Source organism: Vanacampus margaritifer, chromosome 12, assembly GCF_051991255.1.
Source record: "Vanacampus margaritifer isolate UIUO_Vmar chromosome 12, RoL_Vmar_1.0, whole genome shotgun sequence".
In the NCBI taxonomy this organism is placed as follows: Eukaryota; Metazoa; Chordata; class Actinopteri; order Syngnathiformes; family Syngnathidae; genus Vanacampus; species Vanacampus margaritifer.
This window is the reverse complement of record NC_135443.1, coordinates 18,912,397-18,932,352: the sequence shown is the minus strand read 5'-3', so window position 1 is coordinate 18,932,352 and position 19,956 is coordinate 18,912,397. Positions and strand designations below refer to the sequence as shown.

The window sequence follows — 19,956 nt, the reverse complement described above, 5'->3', positions numbered from 1 at the left end:
TTTCTTATGATGTCATTTACTGGCGGTTGGGCATCAGTAAAGTTGCTTCCAAGTTTGACATTTACAGTGGAGCATAATGAGATTCTCCCTAATCTAGCTCCGTTGGAAAAAATGTAATGGGATAGATGCCATGGACTTCCGACTTCCGGATTTCACACATCAGCGTCATTCCCGGCCACTGATGGCCTCATTCTAGCACTCCTTGCACCCCCACAACCGCGTGCTCCCACTCATGGGCGGGCAGGGCGTCCAAACTCTCTGAAATGCTTCGGGCAACTGAGACAGACACGCTACACACTCGCACCCGTCGACGGGAACACGCAACCGAGGGGCACAAAGGCGGAAGAGCAAGAACTGGGACGCGGTCCACAAAGGGAAACAAAGCTGATTGTGAAAACCAGGAAGTCGGAAGTCCCGCCTCCTCCGTGGCATATACCCCATTGACAAATATACCTGTTAATTGCAGTGAAATTAATAAAGTAATTGTACAAGACATATTTAATTAAATATGGCGATAATAATTAACATGGCAGAAAATTTTAACACATTACCTAAAAAGGACAAAAATGAAAGATAACTAAATAATTGCTAAATAAGCAGCTCTTTCATCAGTAAAGTCGCTCAGTATGAAAGAGTTGCACGACAACGTGAATAACCGGGTTCTCGTGTGCCCATATTTGGAAGTGCTGACGTAGCAGCCGACCAGCAAGCAAAAACGGAAGTTTACATTTTTCAACCTTCCTACAAAACATACATACACCCACTTTGGTCTCACCCAACCAGGAACTATCAGTTTTCTTTCATGACCAATCAACCAATCAACTGTAAGCAATGCAGCTTGCTTCACACCGGTTGCAAATCAACTTATTTGCCCTTCTAACCATGGATTTCAGGCCCCGTCCACACAAAAGCCCGTTTCAATGTATCCGCACAAGTTTCTTACCATTTGGGCAGTCCGTCCACACAGCGGTGCCAATTTGGAGCTTGAAACCGATCACTTTTAGAACCGGGCTACAGAGTGGAAAAATTTCAAAACGGGCCCCGTACGTTCCAATGTGTACTCTAATTCTCGTGTGACTGTGCGCAAACCGCCAGTCTGTCAACAATGGCGGATAGCAGTGTCGTAGTGGTTTTGCCCAACCTCCTTAGTTTTTACAGCAAAATATTTTGCGTGATGTTGTTTTACTGGGATCACCCGCCATTGTCACTTCTCCTGTGTTCGTCATACACGCCCGTGGAAGCTGTTGAAGCGACAGGGCGGCCATCTTACTCCTCCCAACTCGCGAGCAGACTACTGTATAAACAATACATATACTGTACATACAGATTAGACATGTATAGCTCATAGAGACGTGTGTCTATATATATTCGATACTGTAAATGTATAGGATCGTTTGCGAGAAACGTTTCTTGGAAGGAGTAATATGGTGGCTTCGCGACTTCAAATGTCTTGACCTGTCAACTATTCAGATCAGTGGTTCGTATTCTTCGCTGATTATTTTTCTAGGCTTTCCGTCAACTCCCTGTGGCTGCGCTACAGCACCACTCCAGACTTAGCACGTACATTACAGCCATTAAACGTTCTCAGTGTCTTCTTTTGGACACGCATGACTTGAAACGTTTCTGAGTATAGAAGATTCTTTTGAGGAACAAAGTTGGCTTTGCTTCCGTGTGAACAGGGCCTATCATGATGTGCCAAGTTTATTTATATTTCCGTCATTTTTATGATTGTATTTGACCTTAAAGCTGCAATATGGAACTTTTGTCCCAAAAATAACTGTACAATAAGCTTTTTATTTGACCATTTATGACTGAAATGCCTTCCAACTAGTAGATTAACACCTTAGCTGTTCACAATGGGTACTCCTGCAAGCCTCTGGCCAATAGTTTTCAGACTGGATTCGGGTTAGAATTTCCCACGCCCTGTCTGCAGATGTGACGCAATGTCCGTGGTGTGTATGTGAAGAACGTTATGTGCAATTTCCTTTTTCGTCAGCAGGTGACCGTAGCGATTCGAAATGGAATATTCTACGTTCAGTAGCTTTAATTAACATTTTGAAATCATTCAACATTCCTTGTTGATTTGGATGCAAAGCTGCTGAGTGACAGACACCTTCCAAAATAGCAAGTGATGGAAAAAAGTCTGACAATTAAATGCAATTTAATGTGAACGTCATAACTTAGGTGCAAATATTTCAGTATGCTTGATTAGTTAACTTGCTCAACACAGAGTACAAACAGGAGTCCAGAACTCACTAGACCGTAAAATTGTCCGCTCGTTTCTTCCATTAATCAAAGTTAGAGTCAAAATCATATTTGTGTGTACACGTGCAAGGACAAATGTCAAATGCTCTAATACTATCTAATAATAACCATCAGCATTTTAATGGCTGGAATTTTTTAAGTACCCCTGCAAAATTTTGTGTTATGATTGTTACTCCATAGGCACCAGATACAACTTTAATTTATGCACATGAGAAGCTTAGGGGGCTGTGTATGTATTTGAATATGTGTGTCTTGGTTAAGTTGACTTGCAATCAGTTGTAGTTCAAACACAATGACTCAATCTTAGTAAAGCTGACAACAATTACAAGTTTTTGAACTCTCTGCTCTCTTGGCTCCAAATTGTTAAAACTTTGTGTTTATTCATTCCTCTCATAGACTTCATGCTTTAAGGAGCATAAACTGCACCGTGATTTTAGCCAGAGAAGGCGCATTTGACATTAACGAGGCTTTGTGGTTTTCATTCCCTCATCCTCCTGCTAATAGTTGCTTATATGTTAACATTCTTTTTCCTAAAAAGGTGGTAAAAACACATTTGTCGAAAAACTGCTCGAAGTGTGGTGTGGTGTCTTGTAGCTTACTGCTCAAGCTGCATACCAACAAATCGCTTCTCGTCCTCACATCATCAGGTGTGGTCTTGTAAAGTCCAGCCAACAAGTGATTAGTTGATTAGAGAGCTGCCCTCCACTTGAGTGACTGTTTGTATCCTAGCGCCCGCATTGCCCACACCCTGCTTGACAGCAAATCATTGGGTGCTCATGAATAATGATCCCCACTGCAGCCTGGCCTTGCGCTCACGTTTGAACAATTTAATCAATGAGCCTTTTAACAGCTTGAATGAGCAACTGAGCATTTGTCAACTGGTCCTATGTACATTGCTTAATGTGCTACGCTGATCGTTCCTTCTTCCCCGAAGAGCTATTTTTAAACATTGTGGATATGCAGTTAGATGTGTACTTTTGAATCACTGTTATATGAATGCATACACTGAATTATAGGCTCAATTAATGTAGTTTGTATTGGCTCAAATAGTGGTCGTCCCGCTAAATATTAATTAGTCGCAGCCTGCATCATCTACTCAAGGCCCTGTCCAGACGGAAGCAAAGCCGGCTTCGTTCCTCAAAAAAATCTCGTACACACAGAACCATTTCAAGATTTGCGTGTGTCCAAAAGAAGACGCTGAGGACGTTTAACGACTGTAATGTATATGCCAAGTCTGGGTGGGGTGCCTGGCGGGCCTGCCGTGCCCCGTTCTGCTGCGTTGGGCTGCAAAGTTAAAGTACAGAAGAGTAATTTTTCAACATAATACGGTATAGACGGTTGGATGGACAACATTTTATTGCAAATCATTTTGTTACCTCAAAGGTCCCCGGGCCCCATTTTGATAGCCACTGATTTAAAGTGCATAAACAACAGTCATTAAAAGTAAAACACTACTGATTTTACGAACGTCACTGATTTTATGATAAATGCTGTTATTAGCACTCTACCAGTCAAACTATTTTTCATGTTTGTTTTTTCCTGTTCCACCATCAAACAAAACCCTTTTTTTCTGGAAGATATCTGTTCTAAAATGATTGATGTAGCCATTATAAAAGGTTCTATACAGTCATCCAAGTTCACTGCTCACTGCATTGTCGGTAATATACTCCTTTTGCCAGTTTATTTGATCAGTGAAAACAAACACAGATCAATGTGGGCAGAAAAGGAACGTTTTATAAAATTTTATGATCCTAATTAGGATAGGACTGAGGTAAGATGAAGTGTATTTCTTTGAAGTCACATATTGATGCTATATTGGATGATCTTGCTTTTGTTTCTCTTCCCTCTGGGAGGATATTTCAGTCTTCATTCGTCTCTGTGTTTGCATTAACTGACTTCTCGTGGAGGACATTCGGCAGAGTTAAATCAATTTTTATCCTGTGGCAAGCCGCAAGGCAACTTTTGTATGAGAGCATGTCCAGACGGGCTTCTCTGTAGCTCCCACTGTGACCTTTTTCAAATGACAGTGAGGGAATTATTTTAAGATGCCTTCTTATCGACTCCAAATTGAAAGACTTGAATGGCTTCATTCAGTAACTTTTCGCTGCTGCCCAGCAACCCACCAGACTCCCGAACCATCCACCGGGGACATGAAGGTCACGGAAGTTAAATTTGATAAGAGCTTGCGTGTATTAATTTTCCTTTAGATTTGTTTGGGACGCATGTGCCATTTGGTTGTTATTATGTTATGTTTTTATGAGTAATTTGGATGGAGGATTAAGGGAAATTCAGTCATCCATATTCTACTGTGTTTATTTATAAACTCAAAATGCATACTAAATCATTGATTATCAAGGAAACTAATATATCTTGATTACTTTTGATGACATCATTGGCATAAGCATATTAAGCATGCTGTTGTTGACTAGGTAATTGTTGATTAATCGGTTCTTGAAGCAATCGAGGACAAATTGTTGCTTCACTAAGCTAGTTTACTATTTAAAAAAAGTGCAACATATTGTATGCAACAAACAAGTGAAAACAATTGTCGTAAAAAAAAAAAATTTTTTCCACTAAAAAAATATTTTTTTCCACTAAAAAAATAATATGTTAAAGATGAATTATCAAGGATGTAGCAAATGCCTAAGTCTAATAAGAGGGAATCTAAAAAAGAAAAAAGAAAAAAAAAGTGAATGTATTGCTCGTACGGTCAGTAAAAGATTTGGATTTGCAAAAATAACAGTGTGAGTTTATATACTGCTCTATTCTATAGTTCCAGGGACATATTCTACCCTTTTATGAAGTATCATTTTACATCACAAAATTTTCATATAATCCATTGCCTAGGGCCAGATCAATACACAGGCCCCCCAAATGGCCTTTGGCAATGAATGAATGAAAAATGTCTCTCACAAAAAGCAACACGTACGAATTTCCTCATCGTCTGTCCCAAGACGCCATGCTCCAATTATTCACCAGCTTGTCGTCTGCGAGACAAACATTTCCATAAAGTGCCTCCTTTAAAACAACATACTGTAAATGTATGCATTCTAAACTCTCTAGTTTATAAAATATTTAAGTTTAATTGGATGCCATGCTGGACTGGAAGAAAAGTGATGTCGTTCTGATTGCCATGGCAACCCTTGGATTCCCCGCTTTAGTGGTCTATGTTATTGATGGCCAATGTCAGCTTTGTGTTACACTTATGGGTGTTTGCAGGGTTTGCACAGTATACTTGGATGTGGAACTGATGCAGGAATCAATAGTTACGCATTCATTTGTACTCTAAGTCTTTGTGTAAGACAGAATGTAAGTTCAGAATACAGAAAACTCCCCATTAGGTTTCAACTTAACAGGCCTAGATTTCATACTGAGTAGCCTTGGTGTATTTTTGAATAAATTGATATGACCTTGTTATTTCAGTATACTGTACTGTGTATACTTTTTGGAACATTTGTTTGGTGTATCATGAGATTTTTGCGCCCTGTCTCAATCAAGGTGGGATAACACTGCTGTACATAATCATTTCAATATGAAAAGTATGATTCTACTTCCCTAGGCTGAGACACGCTGATATTGTTGGGTAGGCCTGTAGCGCCCACCTGTGTTAAAAAGGGGAAACGCACATGGCTTTAAGACTTTTTTGTGACATTTTTAAACTGTGAATGATTGCCCCTTCTTGTCCACATAATTTTCAATTATGAAGCAAAAACTAGCAACTATGAGCATATTTGTCCTTTTAATTCAACACAAAGTGGTCAAATAACATATTGTTTAAAAAAATAAAGAAAACACAATATAATAGATTTCGCGCTGGAAATATTAAGTATAATTAATACAGAGCAGCTCAAGCGTTATTTAATCACTAAATTAAAGTACCTAAGCAGCAGACGCTGACGTGTTAACACACTCCCACATTCCCAACCAGGAACTGTGGACATGCATGTGCTTATATGATAAGACAGACACTATATTTAACTTCATGAAAGCAGAAATGTGAAACTAAACAGTAGGCAGTCAGTCTACTTAGACACAGTGCTCCTATGACTACAATTTTCACATGAATACAATAAAACCCTTGTTGCCTAGGATTTTATTCTACGTGTGAAAAATCACACACTTTCCTCTTTTGTCACTGAGCAACTCCATCCATTAACAAGAGACTGCGGATCAATTCTACTTCCCACTTTTGGACACCTCTTGCACGGCTTCGATCCACTCCTTTCTCTCTTCGGTGGTGGCCGCCTGCAAGAAGTAGTGCGTCTCATCAGAGGTGATGATCTCAAAAAGGTTGCCATCCACGTCGTATCTTTTGGCTGTAATGGCAGGAGGCAAGTGACTGAGAGATGAAAAGTGAGTGAAGAGGAAGTAAAAGGAGAACATGTGTTTCTCACCCACCATCAGGCACAAAATCCACAGCTGTGACCACGGAGCCCCGCAGATAGATGGACCCCAGGGGGTCATCACCCTAAATTCAAAGTTTTTCTTTTTGTCACGCTCGTTAATTCCAGCATTTAAAAGTTAGTGTTGGTTATTTCCACCAATAATGGCCAAGGTGTTTAGTAACAACAGACTTAAAATCAATACATAACATAAAACACTACACCCCTTATGAACACTAAAAAAATGCAGAGTCTTACATATCTACAGGGATTAGGAGGAAATACCATATTTTCTTAAAATGTAACAATGAGGCAGCAAATACAATGAAAACAGCAGGAGCCCCAAAATTGACTCCTGTGGAACACCGTATGACAGTGGGACAGAGCGGGACTACCTCTAACGGCTAACTCAAAAAGTTCTGTTTACCAAATAGAATCAAAAGCAGTCTACACTCTAAAAATGAATTGGTTAAAAAAACAAATAAACAATCTAGTAGGTTAAGATCATATTGGCCAGATTAACCAATAGATAGTTATCGGCATACCAATTTTATTGGTTAGCCAAACAACCAATGAAATTGGTTACAATAGAAAGTAAGTCTAGATAGAGCACTTGGAAATATATTTATTGCATCAATTGATTGTATTATAAATGTATTCATTAATAATTATAAGTAATTACAATAAATTATATAATCTAGTATTTAAAAATAGAAACGTGTCTAGATAGATCATTAGGCCTGCTTGACACTCAGCATTATGGGTTGTAATTGGAGGGTTTGATCACCAAATGATTCCCGAGCGTGGCCCTTGCTGTTGCTCACTGCTCAGAGGATGGGTCAAATGTGGAGAATGAATTTTGCCCCACTTAGGTGGGTGTCACAATCAGTGGTAGCCTACTTTTGTCAGCCTAACACAGATTAACCAATATCTTGGTCAGAATGACCAATTTGTATCGGTTGGCCCATTCACCAATATATATTGGTTGAAAACACCTACCATTCTAGAGTGGTTGTTTTAACCAAAGGATCTGTCGGACACATAACTACCAGCTTTAGAGTGCTATACCACGAATGCCCACCTGGTGCTGCAAATGAGCCAATCAAATTCTGCAGTTTGAGCCAACAAAACAAGACACAGTATCCAGTACCATTAGCCAGGAGGATGTCCATTAAAAACTCATTCTTTTTTCCCTTATTAACAACTAGGGATGTCAGGTGATTAAAATTATTAATCGTAATTTATCACATGACTTCAATAGTTAATTCACAATTAATTGCAAAATTTATATCTGTTCTAAATGTATAACAAAAAGTTTTCATACTCTTGTTAACATAAAAGTGGAAAAAACGATGAATATACAGTAGTTTCATAATAATTAATACAATTTTGTTAAAATTAAAAAGATGATCTATACTGAAAAAAAGAGTGTGATATTGATTTGTGTTGAGGTCATTGTTCTGCCACTAGATAGCATAAATGCATTTGTAAGATGTTGGTGACAGTGTTTTTTTTCTTTTCACATTAAGAGCTATGTAATTTAACATGAAGTAATTTGTGACATTTTGCACATTTTTAAAATTGTAAAATAGAACTTAACCCCAGTCTCCACAAATATATGCATTATCATTACATTTATTACTGCTCAATTTTGATGTAGACGTGTCTGCTGTGTTTGTGACTGGAATTCCCCCAGTACAGGCTTTCAAAGTTGTGTCGTTAACGAAACTTTACATTAACTCAAAATTAACGCACTCATTTTGACACTGGGGGGCTAATGACAATTCCATTCATTTCAGTTAGAGGATTTAATTTTAAAAAAATAATAATCTCAGGGCACCACTGTATGTGCCTTAGCTCAATAAAGGTTTGGTACCACTAGTTTATACACACCTGGCAGCTATTAGAGTAAAGTATCTATTTAAGAGGAAATGCAGTATTTACCTTGGTAGGATCGTAATAATGCATATAGGCAGGGTCGTTCCTTAAAATGAATTTCCGGACTTTCCAATTTTTTCTTTTGTGGCCCTGTGAACGTTGGAGCAATTAAGATCTGAACCTCCAATCACATTTCTGTTGGACTCTTTGTAAAATACTGACCTGTTTCAGCAAACAGCCTTGCTTAACTATATTCCCTCTGAATTCTTCCTTGACTAGAGTGTCCTCATCACTGGAGTAGCCTTCGCAGAAGAAGCCGCTGTCTGCCTGTCACAACGGAACACATGCACAAGAAGAGCTGCACCAAAAAAAAAAGTACAATATCAGAAGAATTGATTTCATATTTAAGTGTTAATATTGATGGTTCTGATTTGCAGTCCACTGTACTGGATCTCTCTGAAAAAGAAATTGAAAATGAACTCTCCACTATTGGAATCAATGGATCACTTACAGTATGTATGATTTCTCAAGGTTTTATTATTATTATTTTCTTACCACCCTCAGCAGAGGCCAAATAAATTATTTAATGGCATCAACTTACAAAGTAGTAAAAAGCGTCAGTCTGATCCAGGAAGACGGACTTCTCCCTGCTCACTGCTCCCTCCTTTGAAAGATCGCCTGCGGGCTGCAGGAACCCCTCGTTCATAAGCCCTGTGGCTAACATGAGCGCCTCGGGCCTGTTCCTGGCTTTTTCCTTGGAAATCAGCCACTCCAACACCGTGGAACCTTTTAAGAAAGCATGAAATCTCAAAGTGAAACTTGGCATAGACCCCAAAAAATTTAATGCATGAATCCTCAAAGTGAAACTCAAAGCGACTACCAGTGAAGCAGTGATTGAAAATTTTATTCTCTTGCTCCAGTTTCAATTCCTTGACCCCTTCATCTTGGTCTCTCAGCTGAGTGTACAGCTCACTAACGGAAAATAATGGGAATTCAGTGCAATATCGTGAAAGACAGTTAGTTGCTTTTTGGTTTGGTCTGAGTAGACTGTAGAAATCCTACGTCAGGTTGATGGTATCGGGCAGGCGAATGGAGCGTCTGGTGGACTTCCTAGCGAACTTCTTGCCCCCTTGTAAGCAGTGTAAAGCCCTCTTGATGTCTTTTACCCACAATTCCCTCTCCTCCATGTGCGATGCTTGGAAGAAATGATCCTGTTTCTTGTCGGTGGTGATCTTGAACACCAACTGAAGAATAAAAATTAACTTTGACATTTCTGCTACAAGTAGTGTGTTTGTATACGACATGGACGTACCATTCTGTTGCCACAGTCTTGACATGGACTGATAAGCGTGGCCTTTTTCAGTGGGATCATCCCTTTGGGAGACTGGTCTGTTTTCTTCTTGTAGAATTCCAACCCGTCTTCAGACAGTACCACCCACACAGCGGTCCAGTAGTTCAACAGTGAGCTCTTTGAGTCACCAAAACATGACATTTATTCAATGAATATTTATTTGTGCGTTTTAGTCTTTTTTGCGTTACTGTCAAAATGATGATGGGGTGAATGGATGTGATCAGCAAGACATTTTAACCCTCATCTTTTGTCATTCAAATGCATGGGCGTAAATGTTCTGTTGTCCTGTATCCTCTTCTATATTCTCTCTCTCTCGCTCGCTATCTCTTTATCCTGTGTTAGATTTCACACTTTTTTTAAACTTTCTACTAGACACAAGTTTTACTTTTTCCTTAGATATTTTAGTTTCGATTTGTGTCAAATCTAGCTTACTGGGTACAGGGATCTAGCTAGCTGTATTGCTCTCTGTGCCAGCATCCAGACCAGAATAGCAGAATTAACACTCTAGTGTAATAGCCCAACTGTTTATCATATACCAGGCTGGCTTTGTTCCCAATAGGTGAATGTAATACTGTAAACCACTGTACATATTCACAGTTTAAACAATAACATTGGGCTTAACTATTTAAAAAACAACAACAACTTCCATAATGTTAGAAAACAAGCCGTACATAAAAGATTAAATGTCACATGTGCCTGTGACATCAGTTAAATACAACTGAACTGTACTTAACACATTTACTGTACTAGATTTTCTTTTTAAATACTTCACTTGCACAATGTGAACATGTAATTCTGTGTTTCTTTTGCCACTAGAGAGAGACCACATAACACTAGCAGCACTATTTTGTATCAAAGCAAGAATCTTAGTTGATCAAAGTTGCAATTCTGTGTTCAACATTCTGTTATCATTTTAATTTGCAGTGACAATATTCCATCTAATGCAGGAGTTGGCTTTTGTCATTGTATCCCTGCAAGAAGAGATTGTACAAACCAAACACACGAGTGCAATGTACAAGTTCTTATAACTAAAGGAAGTCAAACTAAACACGAGCTGCCTCATGATCCTCCTTCATATCAAATTGCTGAGTTACTTGGGGGAGAAAGTACAAACATGACCTTGGGGAATGAGCCACATTCTGCTTCACAAATTCTCCTCACGTGGCAGCCTACTCTGGAGTCACTCCAGTACACTTGTCTTCAATGTAGTACATTGAATAAAATGGGGACTTTCTCTGTATATTCTATATGAGGAAGTGATTATTCTTACCTTTTTCACCAAGTATCCCTCTCTGATCTGTTGAGGCTCCATCACTAGTTTGTTGTTTTACTGCAACCTCTGTGCCTCTTTGCAGGCCAGTTCACTGACTTTTCTCTCACTTTTTTTTTTAATTCATCTGACATGAAAACCACAGACAAGTGAGCAGGAAGTTGCCTACTGGGTGTGTGTATGTGTGACAGATGAGCCGGCCATCTACTTCCTCTTTTTGTCAGCTGATTCAGCTGACATTTCTATAAATCACTCAGCTTTTGACACTTTTTAGAACATGACTCATTTTACAAATGCTGTTTATCCATGTTGTAGTGTTTTTTCCCCTCCATAGAGCAACGTACATTTACAGTAGTACACTGCGTACTACTGTAAAGTCAAACGTTTGAACTGTGACACTTTGATGTCAAAAACCTTTTTCCGATATGATGAAATACTTTATCCCCCTTTGTTTTTAGCTTTGGTGGTAATATGTTTGTGGGGGGAAAAAGACAAGCCACTATTCCTTCATGACTGACACAGGCTGAATTTAGGGATGCATGCACTTAAGTCTGTCTTCACAGGTTCCTGTTTAATTGATTGCGTAAACTTGTACAAAAATAAAATGACTAATAAAAATGTGTATTTGAAAGTCAAATATTACATATATAATTAATAAATATAAAAAAATGTCCATCTTGCGTTACAGCGGATGGCTACGTTTTAGGTAGCACAGGTTGTGTTTGAGCAATAAAAATCATTACATGAATTAAAGTAAAGCATTTAATAAATGTTTGCATATCACATTAAGAATATTTGTTCATGTCAAAATATTGGGGTCATTTTTTCCCATTTTAAATTATGCAAGAAATTAACTGATTAGAAAAAGATGAGGATGAGCGTGTACAGTGAATACTTTTTTTTTAAAGACGTCCTCATAACATTAAATGTCAAAAGAATTAACACATAAACGGGGCAAATTTGTCGGGAAAAAAAGTTGATAAAAAGTCTTTTTTTATTAAACGATTAATCGTGATTAATCAAAATTCAAAATTGTGATTAATCTGATAAAAAAAATTATTGTTTGACAGCTCTAATTAAAAGAATTAACACATAAACGGGGCAAATTTGTCGGGAAAAAAAGTTGATAAAAAGTCTTTTTTTTATTAAACGATTAATCGTGATTAATCAAAATTCAAAATTGTGATTAATCTGATAAAAAAAATTATTGTTTGACAGCTCTAATTAAAAATTGAAATACTAGTGAGCACAGGGTCCAAACATTTGCATGGGAATGCTAATCAATTCTCCAGCGCATCCATTTTTCTTCTGAATCTGGTTCTTTTATACTGCAGTGTAAAAAGTACAAAATAAAAGTTATAATGAGCAAATGCTGACTAAAAATTTGCATTAAAATTTTATTTATCATTAATCATTTGTAGTAAAAAAAAAAATCCTGTATTTTCCTTTTTTCCTCAAACAAGAGGTGACACTGATTGTCGCGAACAACAACCAATAAAAATGTGTTAATTGGTTCCATTAGAATTTGTTGTATTACCAATTTATAACAAAATACCCATCCTCTATGTTCATGTTGCGTCATATGCGTTAGTACTGGTGTTTTGACAAAGTTTTGATTGAATAACTGCACACTGCGCAGTGACGGTCCCTGAAAACCAAATCACTGTTGTTGTAACGCTGTTAGTGCTCCTCTAGAGGGTGCCATTAAACACCGTTGAGACGCACATTTAAACGAGGACTGGAGCAATTTAACAAGAGTGGTGGGAGATGAACACTAAAAACGCAGTCAGGACATGACCACTTACGTCATTTTAATAAGGCATTCACAAAGGATGGCATTTGCCATTTTGTTATATGTTGGAAACCATTCAAACCTTTACCTAATAACGAATAAAATGTCCCTGTAATTACTACACATGAGGATAAACGTCACTGCCTGCGTGCAGGATGCTCAATCCCATGAAGACTAAAGAACCACTCGTGCCAGTCTTCCCCATTGACGTCAATGGCCCAGACTAGACTGACGTCTTTACAGGGGCGTTGCCATTCCTACATCACGCCTATTCGACCTCCCGATTGGCTCCTGTAGACATTTTCACCGCCTACTATGGCAGACGCTCTTCTCTCATTGGCTTTTGGTGCGACGAGTGATTTAACCGGCTCAAGGGCACAAATGTATCACTGGGGAACGAACAAAAATGCTGTACGTCACGCACCGTGGCAGTTTTAATTGAAAAACAACTCTGCACAAAGCTGCTGCATCGATGGAAATGCTACACAAGTGACTACTGTTGATACATTACGTTTATTTGGGTAAGTACATACCATTTTCTCTTTATTTGTGTCACTCGGTAAGCTCCAGTCTTACATAAACGTGTAGAATCAGCTAATTGTATTATAATAATTAGTGGTTAAATGTATTTGTGAATATATATATATATATATATATATATATTCAGAATTATATGAATAGAGCCGTGTTTTGCAGTGGCAGTTGTTTTGCCATCAGTAGTGAGAGAAGAATGTTGCCCTTTCATAACTGCTGCACATAGCCCCCCCCCCCCCCACACACACACACACACAAAAAGATGAAGAAAAAGGACAAAACTAAATACAATTAATTCTATTTCACACTGGTAAATATCACACTAGCCAATAGTGAATTTTAATGTGTAATCCACTGTCAATACCTGACCTAACATGACCTAACCTGATCTGTGACCCACATTGAGTGCCTTTTGTCACTGTGTTGAATGATCTGCTTGTGTCCCACTTACAAGCTGCAATGGAACATGCTTTTCAAGTGGGGGAAATAAGTAGGGCTTAAAGTTACACAGCAACAGACCAGAACAGTAATGCTACAGCTGCTTTTTAGCATGGATGCCATATGTTTTGGTTCTGTGGTTATCATCAAATGTCTCCTGTTTGTGCCACTAGTATCTTTCTTTGGTGGCAGAAAAGCAAAAAGCTCACAAAAAGGTGAAATGTCAATGGTGGAGTTCTTTTCAAAACCGCTAATGTCATCTGTCGCTCAATCTATTCACATTGTGACTTTAAAACTTGCATCCTCTTACAGCAAAGCCCTGTATGCTACCTTGCCCTGCATTTTTCCTCGGATGGATAGTGGGCCTGCATCTCCTCCCTCGTCCGTGGTGGCCGGCCCCTCCACCCTGTGGCGCCTGGCTGAGAGGCGAGCACGCAAGGCTGGCTCTGGGAATATCTTCAGCAATGTGAACCTGTGGCAGCTCCAGAGACTTTTCAGGGCGGCCGGCGACCAGGATGCGGAGCAGAGGGCCCAGCTGGTTTGGGCACACAAGGATGAGACTGAGCTAGCCCAAGCTTTGGTGGGACTCAGGACCCGGAGTCACCGCAGAGGCCTGAGAACTACCGGCAGGGACGTACTCGGAACACACTGGCTGCGGGCTTTCAATCATCTCAGGTAACAGTCAGTGATCCAGTGGCATAGTAAACGCATGCAATAATGTGTGCAACAATATGTTCCTTTCATTTAGGATCGGAGAGGGCTTCCCAAGCAGTCAGGAAAAGGACTCTGGTGACGAGGCCGATGCAGAGGCTGCGGCTCACAGTGGCGAAGGTCCACAACAGCACACAACAACTGAGCTAATGGGAAGAACTACAGGGACTTCGGTGATACTAAACGAGAGTAGAGGCTTCAGAAGGTCATCGGAGAGACCGCCTCGAGCTGGTTCAGGCGCTAGCAGAGGTGGAGAGGGCGACCCTGAGAGATACCTCCACAGAATACAACACTAGCGGTGTGAAGATGTCACAGAGTATAACACTAAAGGCGTTATTTTATACAGTATTTATGGCCTACAAGTGATTTTATACACTATTTACTGTAATTATGACTTGACTACTGCCTTAGTGATAGACTATAGTGTGTTTCAACTTGTTGATCTCTATTGCAAATCAAAGACTTCTTGTACCAGCATAGAAAACATTAATGAATGTGTTGTAATAAAGTGTTTATTTACCTTATTGCTGTGTCTTCGGCTTTGTTATTTGATGTATTTTTTTTTAACCAGGCATACTAATGAATTTTCTTAAAATCCAGCATTAAACTTAGTGGCACGTTCACGGTCATATGTTATTGTCAACTACATTTGTTGAAGCAAAATTAGCATCTCTAATAAACCGTTTGTTTTGTGTAGTTTCAAACAGCAACCGAATTTATTGTGCCACTTTTAGTCTTGTTTGCATGTGATACGTTCACATAGGTCATGCGTATACACGTGGGAGTACTGTAAACAAACACTGGTCTCTTCATTAGTATTATTACCTAATGTAGCTAGTTTATTTAGTGTTACTGATGTTGTATTCTGAAGCATCAGGTCACAATATGTAAATATGCAGTAATTTGAAAATGTAAATCAAAACTATCAGCTGATAATAGGACACGTCACAACTGTCAGTTTGACAGTTTCTGAGGATGGCGGCAGTCGACGCGGAAAGTAGTCAAGGTAAATGAAACCTTTTATCTTAAAAAAGAAAAACAAAAAGACTGTATAGATTTGAAGACAAGATTAATCTTTTTAAATAAACTTTTTAACCAACACTTTACCTCGTTGGACGTTGATGAGGGCGGCCAATGATGTCTGACGTACACCTGCAATGCTCTCAAAACTCGCTAGATGACGCTGCTGTTCTTAATTTAAAAGGGCAGACAAGTAGAGTCAAATCAAGTTCATACTTGTTGGGCACAGACGTTTAAATCGAGCACTTCTAATTGCAGAAGTAAGACATTTATTTTTGTGCAGCTGACTGCATGTAGATAGAAGGTAATGATTTGCAAAGCTCAGATTCAGGTAGTTTGAATAATACATTTCTCCACCAGGCCTATATGTGACAATGTACAGATCCTTTCATCCCTGGCCACTCCTTCAAGGTTGAGCAAGAGAAGGCGGAGGGGCCACAGGAAAGGCATATAGAGGAAGTAAAACAAACATTACTAAAGGACACATAGCTACTTTTATATATATATATATATATATATATATATATATATATATATATATATATATATACATATATATTTATTATTATTACTGCAAAAAATGACTTTTGAATTACTTGTATACACCTACTGTATCTGGGCCTCTGGAGTGTCAGGCCAGCCTACCCCAGCAAGTATCACTACACAACAAAGTACATTTTCCCATGAGCTGGTGCCAACTGACTTGGTGGTACAGTGCGAAAAATAGTGGTGCTTGCACTTATTAGTTTAATTCTTTCTGTGACCGCATTCCTAACTCAAAACAAACGTCAAAATAAATGGAAATGCCATTAATCTGTTCCATCACTCCAAAAAAACATGAACAAAATTATGTTTTTTTAATAAAAAAATAAAATAAAATTATAATAATAATAATGCACTTTATTGTAAAACAATTAAACAGAATAAAATAATTAAAGTAGCTTGAGCATAATGATAATTTGATGGGCGCTGTTTTGCGCTTTCTCGGTTGTAAAAAAAAAAAAAAATACAACAAAAAAAAAAGACCAAGTAAAAAACTCAAAACTTGGGGGCACAACACGCAGTTTGAAATAAATCTGAGTTATTGCATCTATACTGCTATGACCTTGTGGAGATCAGTTTATTAGTTTCGCATTTTATAACAAGTCATCAAACTTCGCTGCCGTCTTCCGCCAACACCCAATGACGAAAACACACATATTTTGAAATTTATAGGCACCCCACACTAGGATGTGGAACCATCCGACAAAATCTCTTGGGCAAGTTTGCCATTGAAGGACACCTGGAAATGGCCAAAATGACCTTAAAATGGCCACTTCAAATAAAAATGGAAGCAATCGCTTTGGCATGATGTGGCCTTTCAAAAATATGGCGGAGGACCAAGACAAGCTTGCTATGTATGCAGTCTAATTCTAATGCCAGATTATGTAGCATTAGTGATACATTAGGCCTACATCTCGCAATAAGGCATATCTTCCCACCAAGCTCTATTCAAATAGGTTATACATGTACATTTCTCTTGTTCTCTAGCAAAGAGCTGAATGGCAAATTTCACAACAGGTATATGACCTATCATTCCAAACACATCCACTTCTATCATGTTCTATGTCATATGTTGAGTAAAAACAAAAAAAAGAGCCTGAATAACGGACCACTGTATCCTATTAAGAATAAAAACATGTCCTCATTAGTTTATTTTTGTTCCCAGCGGGTGCCGCTTGTGTTTGGGAACACGCAGACATCTGCCGAATACTCAAGCCCTAACAGAAATGCCTGGCTATGAGGTAATCCTTTTCAAATTCTCTAATTTTGGATGCAGTCTTTTAGTCAGTCGCACAGTCCCTGGCTGAATGCTTTAAATATTACACATGACATTTTGACTGATGATGGCACTGGGATGACGCTTCATCTAAATCTATATAAGACACGGCTCATTCTTCAATTTTAGTGCAGTGGAACACACTTGGAATGATTCAGAAAAACAAAGAAAGGAATGATTCAGTGATTCTGAGACAGTGTGGATTAGGAGAAAATAAGGGACGAACGAACGTTGAAATAGAGAAGTAACTAAATCTTGGTTAATGTTTGCACGGGAAAACGATCCTGCTGATCCTGTACTTTCTTCATAGCATAGAAGTACAAAATGTCCTCATCTTCAATTCCATTAATGTTTTTTTAAATCCATGTTCATCGCTGCTTTCATTGATTAGTTTATTATTAGTTCTACTTGAATTTAGTTCATTTTGAAAATCTTCAAAGTTACATTGGTACGGCTTCCCTAAAAATGTGAATCTTCACAGTGCAACTTTCATCCATCGCCTTTAGTGATACTTCTCCTTTCTTAATGTCCAGGCTAGATTGGAATGACAGGTGCACAGAAGCAAAGAAAACTGAGTCAAAGAGAGGAAGTGACACCATTTATAGAAGTCTATGTGTGAGTGTGTGACTGACAACTCAAGTTGTATTGACATTATACATGACTGAGGATTATAGAGTGCCAGTGTCCCCGATGCATTGTAATTAGAGCACCGAACGGTAATTAATGGAATGATATATACAGTATTCATGCTCTGATAATAATCCAAGACCAATGCAGTGCACACACACGCTCACACACACACACACACACACACACACACACACACACACACACACACACACACACACACACGCACACACACGCAGGTTTGCCTCTGTGTATTATGAGGACATTTTTTCCAAACCTGTTTAATTGTGTATTACGGGGACACCCCTTTCCGCTAATGCCAGAGAGATGGGACTTGCACCCCAAATTTTTTTTTGGGGTCGTCCAGGGAAATTTCACTTCAAAACTTGAAAAAACTCAACGCACAAAAAAAAGAAAAACCTGAAAAAACAGTAATTATGAGGACATAGATAATGAGCTAAATAAGCCACGCCCATGGCAAAAATGGTAATTATGAGGACCAACTCACATTACAAGGACAAAGTTTACACAACACACAGCAACCATGTCACTGAAGTGACTTGAAAGTTCTGGCATTCTGGCGTTACACAAACTGAAATGACATTGATGTGTAATGACTTACCTGATATAAGGTCGCATTGTTGTGCATAACAATACTGTGAAATGCAAAGTCATACCTGATCCTTGAGCACCATGTTACAACTTTAGGACAGACTGAAACTGGTATGTTAATAAAACAATGCTTCTTATGTGAACAGGTTATCTAGGTCAAGCACATCTTTGTAATGGATAAGTTAGACATGAAACCAGATGCAAAAGAGTCAGTGAACATTGAACATTTTATTCTTTAAAACATGACTACCTCTCATCTTAAAGATGAGCAGTTTTCTAATAGCTCATTACTGGAATACCTTCGGATTTCAGAATTTCTGAAACAGGTTCAATGTAGGAAGTGTCCGAAGTACTGTGAGAATCTGGAACATATTCCTCTGCTGATGAATCCTCACTTGAACTGGATACATCAGCAACCTAATTTTTTAAACAAAAACAATTATTACATACATACAGACATACATATACATATTGTCGCTGTCCTGTGAAAAACACTTCCACCATATTTTCCAGACTATAAAGCGCACCGTGATACAAGCCGTGCCGCCAAGAAGGATCGCTACCGGAGAGCAGCCCGCGACCTAAAAATGGAAACGTGTTTTTCACAGGACAGCAATGATATCCATATATACAGTAGACGCACACATACATGTGCATATATACAGCGGCTCTAAAATTGACACCTGCCGGATGCGGGTTAAAGTTCCTTTTGGCGGGTGGTCATAAATATTTACTAGCTTTACTTCGCTGTTACTTAGTGATGTTACACTCGAAGTAGAAGCTTGAGACAAGTGTCGAGCGCTCGCGGCAGAAGTAGCTCCCGCCATTGATGGGCTAATGTGCTAAAGTTCATTTACCAAAGATAGGTGGTCTTCATCATCAAGCAGTTTTGCATTTTTTTTTTTTTTGCAATCAACGGGATATGTGCCAGATGCTGGAGCAAACTAGAAAAGCATTTAGAACCTAAAGTTTGTGCATATAATGTACTAAAGATTATTATAAATCTAGTCACCACATTTATTCGAAAGATGAGATGAAGCATTTAACAAGAGGGATAGTTAATATGCTTAATCTATGGCATTGCCCCTAAAACGGGTCTTGTGTGATACAGTCCTTCAGTTACAGTAGACGTTTTCTATTTTACTGAGTCAGACAGTCGTTAAGATTGAGACAATTGCTCAACATTTAGCTGCTTGCAACTAAAGACAGCGGTATAAACATGGGTCATAATTTATCCTCTTGACTAAATTATATTCA

At 38.7% G+C, this 19,956-nt stretch overlaps 3 protein-coding genes across 5 annotated transcripts in view; 1 reads left to right on the top strand and 2 right to left on the bottom strand.

Moving 5' to 3' along the window:
• Positions 1–5,985: 5,985 nt before the first annotated feature.
• Positions 5,986–12,213, bottom strand: plek (pleckstrin). The gene is made up of 9 exons (XM_077581891.1): positions 11,147–12,213; positions 9,838–9,993; positions 9,588–9,769; positions 9,406–9,497; positions 9,127–9,311; positions 8,748–8,852; positions 8,592–8,675; positions 6,664–6,733; positions 5,986–6,581 (listed from the first exon to the last, which is right to left on the bottom strand). The coding sequence occupies exons 1-9, from the start codon at positions 11,186–11,188 to the stop codon at positions 6,442–6,444; spliced, it is 1,056 nt and encodes a 351-aa protein (XP_077438017.1). The 5' UTR covers positions 11,189–12,213; the 3' UTR covers positions 5,986–6,441.
• A 1,082-nt stretch (positions 12,214–13,295) lies between these two features.
• avpi1 (arginine vasopressin induced 1) lies at positions 13,296–15,145 on the top strand. Its single transcript, XM_077581894.1, has 3 exons — positions 13,296–13,459; positions 14,223–14,585; positions 14,659–15,145. The coding sequence occupies exons 2-3, from the start codon at positions 14,263–14,265 to the stop codon at positions 14,915–14,917; spliced, it is 582 nt and encodes a 193-aa protein (XP_077438020.1). The 5' UTR covers positions 13,296–13,459; positions 14,223–14,262; the 3' UTR covers positions 14,918–15,145.
• Positions 15,146–18,302: 3,157 nt separating this feature from the next.
• The window catches only part of LOC144061635 (N-lysine methyltransferase KMT5A-A-like), an 11,110-nt gene continuing 9,456 nt past the window's right edge, over positions 18,303–19,956 (bottom strand). Inside the window, exon 8 of one of the 3 annotated variants that reach the window (XR_013296229.1) lies at positions 18,303–19,956. This exon is cut by the window's right edge and continues 605 nt beyond it. The gene's annotated coding sequence lies outside the window, so the exon portion shown is untranslated. The other 2 variants (XR_013296227.1, XR_013296228.1) reach the window with 2 other exon arrangements.

Excerpts from the sequence above, each read along its gene's own strand:
- plek (XM_077581891.1), bottom strand. The coding sequence starts at position 11,188 with ATGGAGCCTCAACAGATCAGAGAGGGATACTTGGTGAAAAAG. Across the intron at positions 9,770-9,837 it reads AAGACTGTGGCAACAGAATG|TTGGTGTTCAAGATCACCAC; the intron begins GTACGTCCATGT and ends TTTATTCTTCAG. Across the intron at positions 9,498-9,587 it reads CCCGATACCATCAACCTGAC|TGAGCTGTACACTCAGCTGA; the intron begins GTAGGATTTCTA and ends ATTTTCCGTTAG.
- avpi1 (XM_077581894.1), top strand. The coding sequence starts at position 14,263 with ATGGATAGTGGGCCTGCATCTCCTCCCTCGTCCGTGGTGGCCGGCCCC. Across the intron at positions 14,586-14,658 it reads CGGGCTTTCAATCATCTCAG|GATCGGAGAGGGCTTCCCAA; the intron begins GTAACAGTCAGT and ends CCTTTCATTTAG.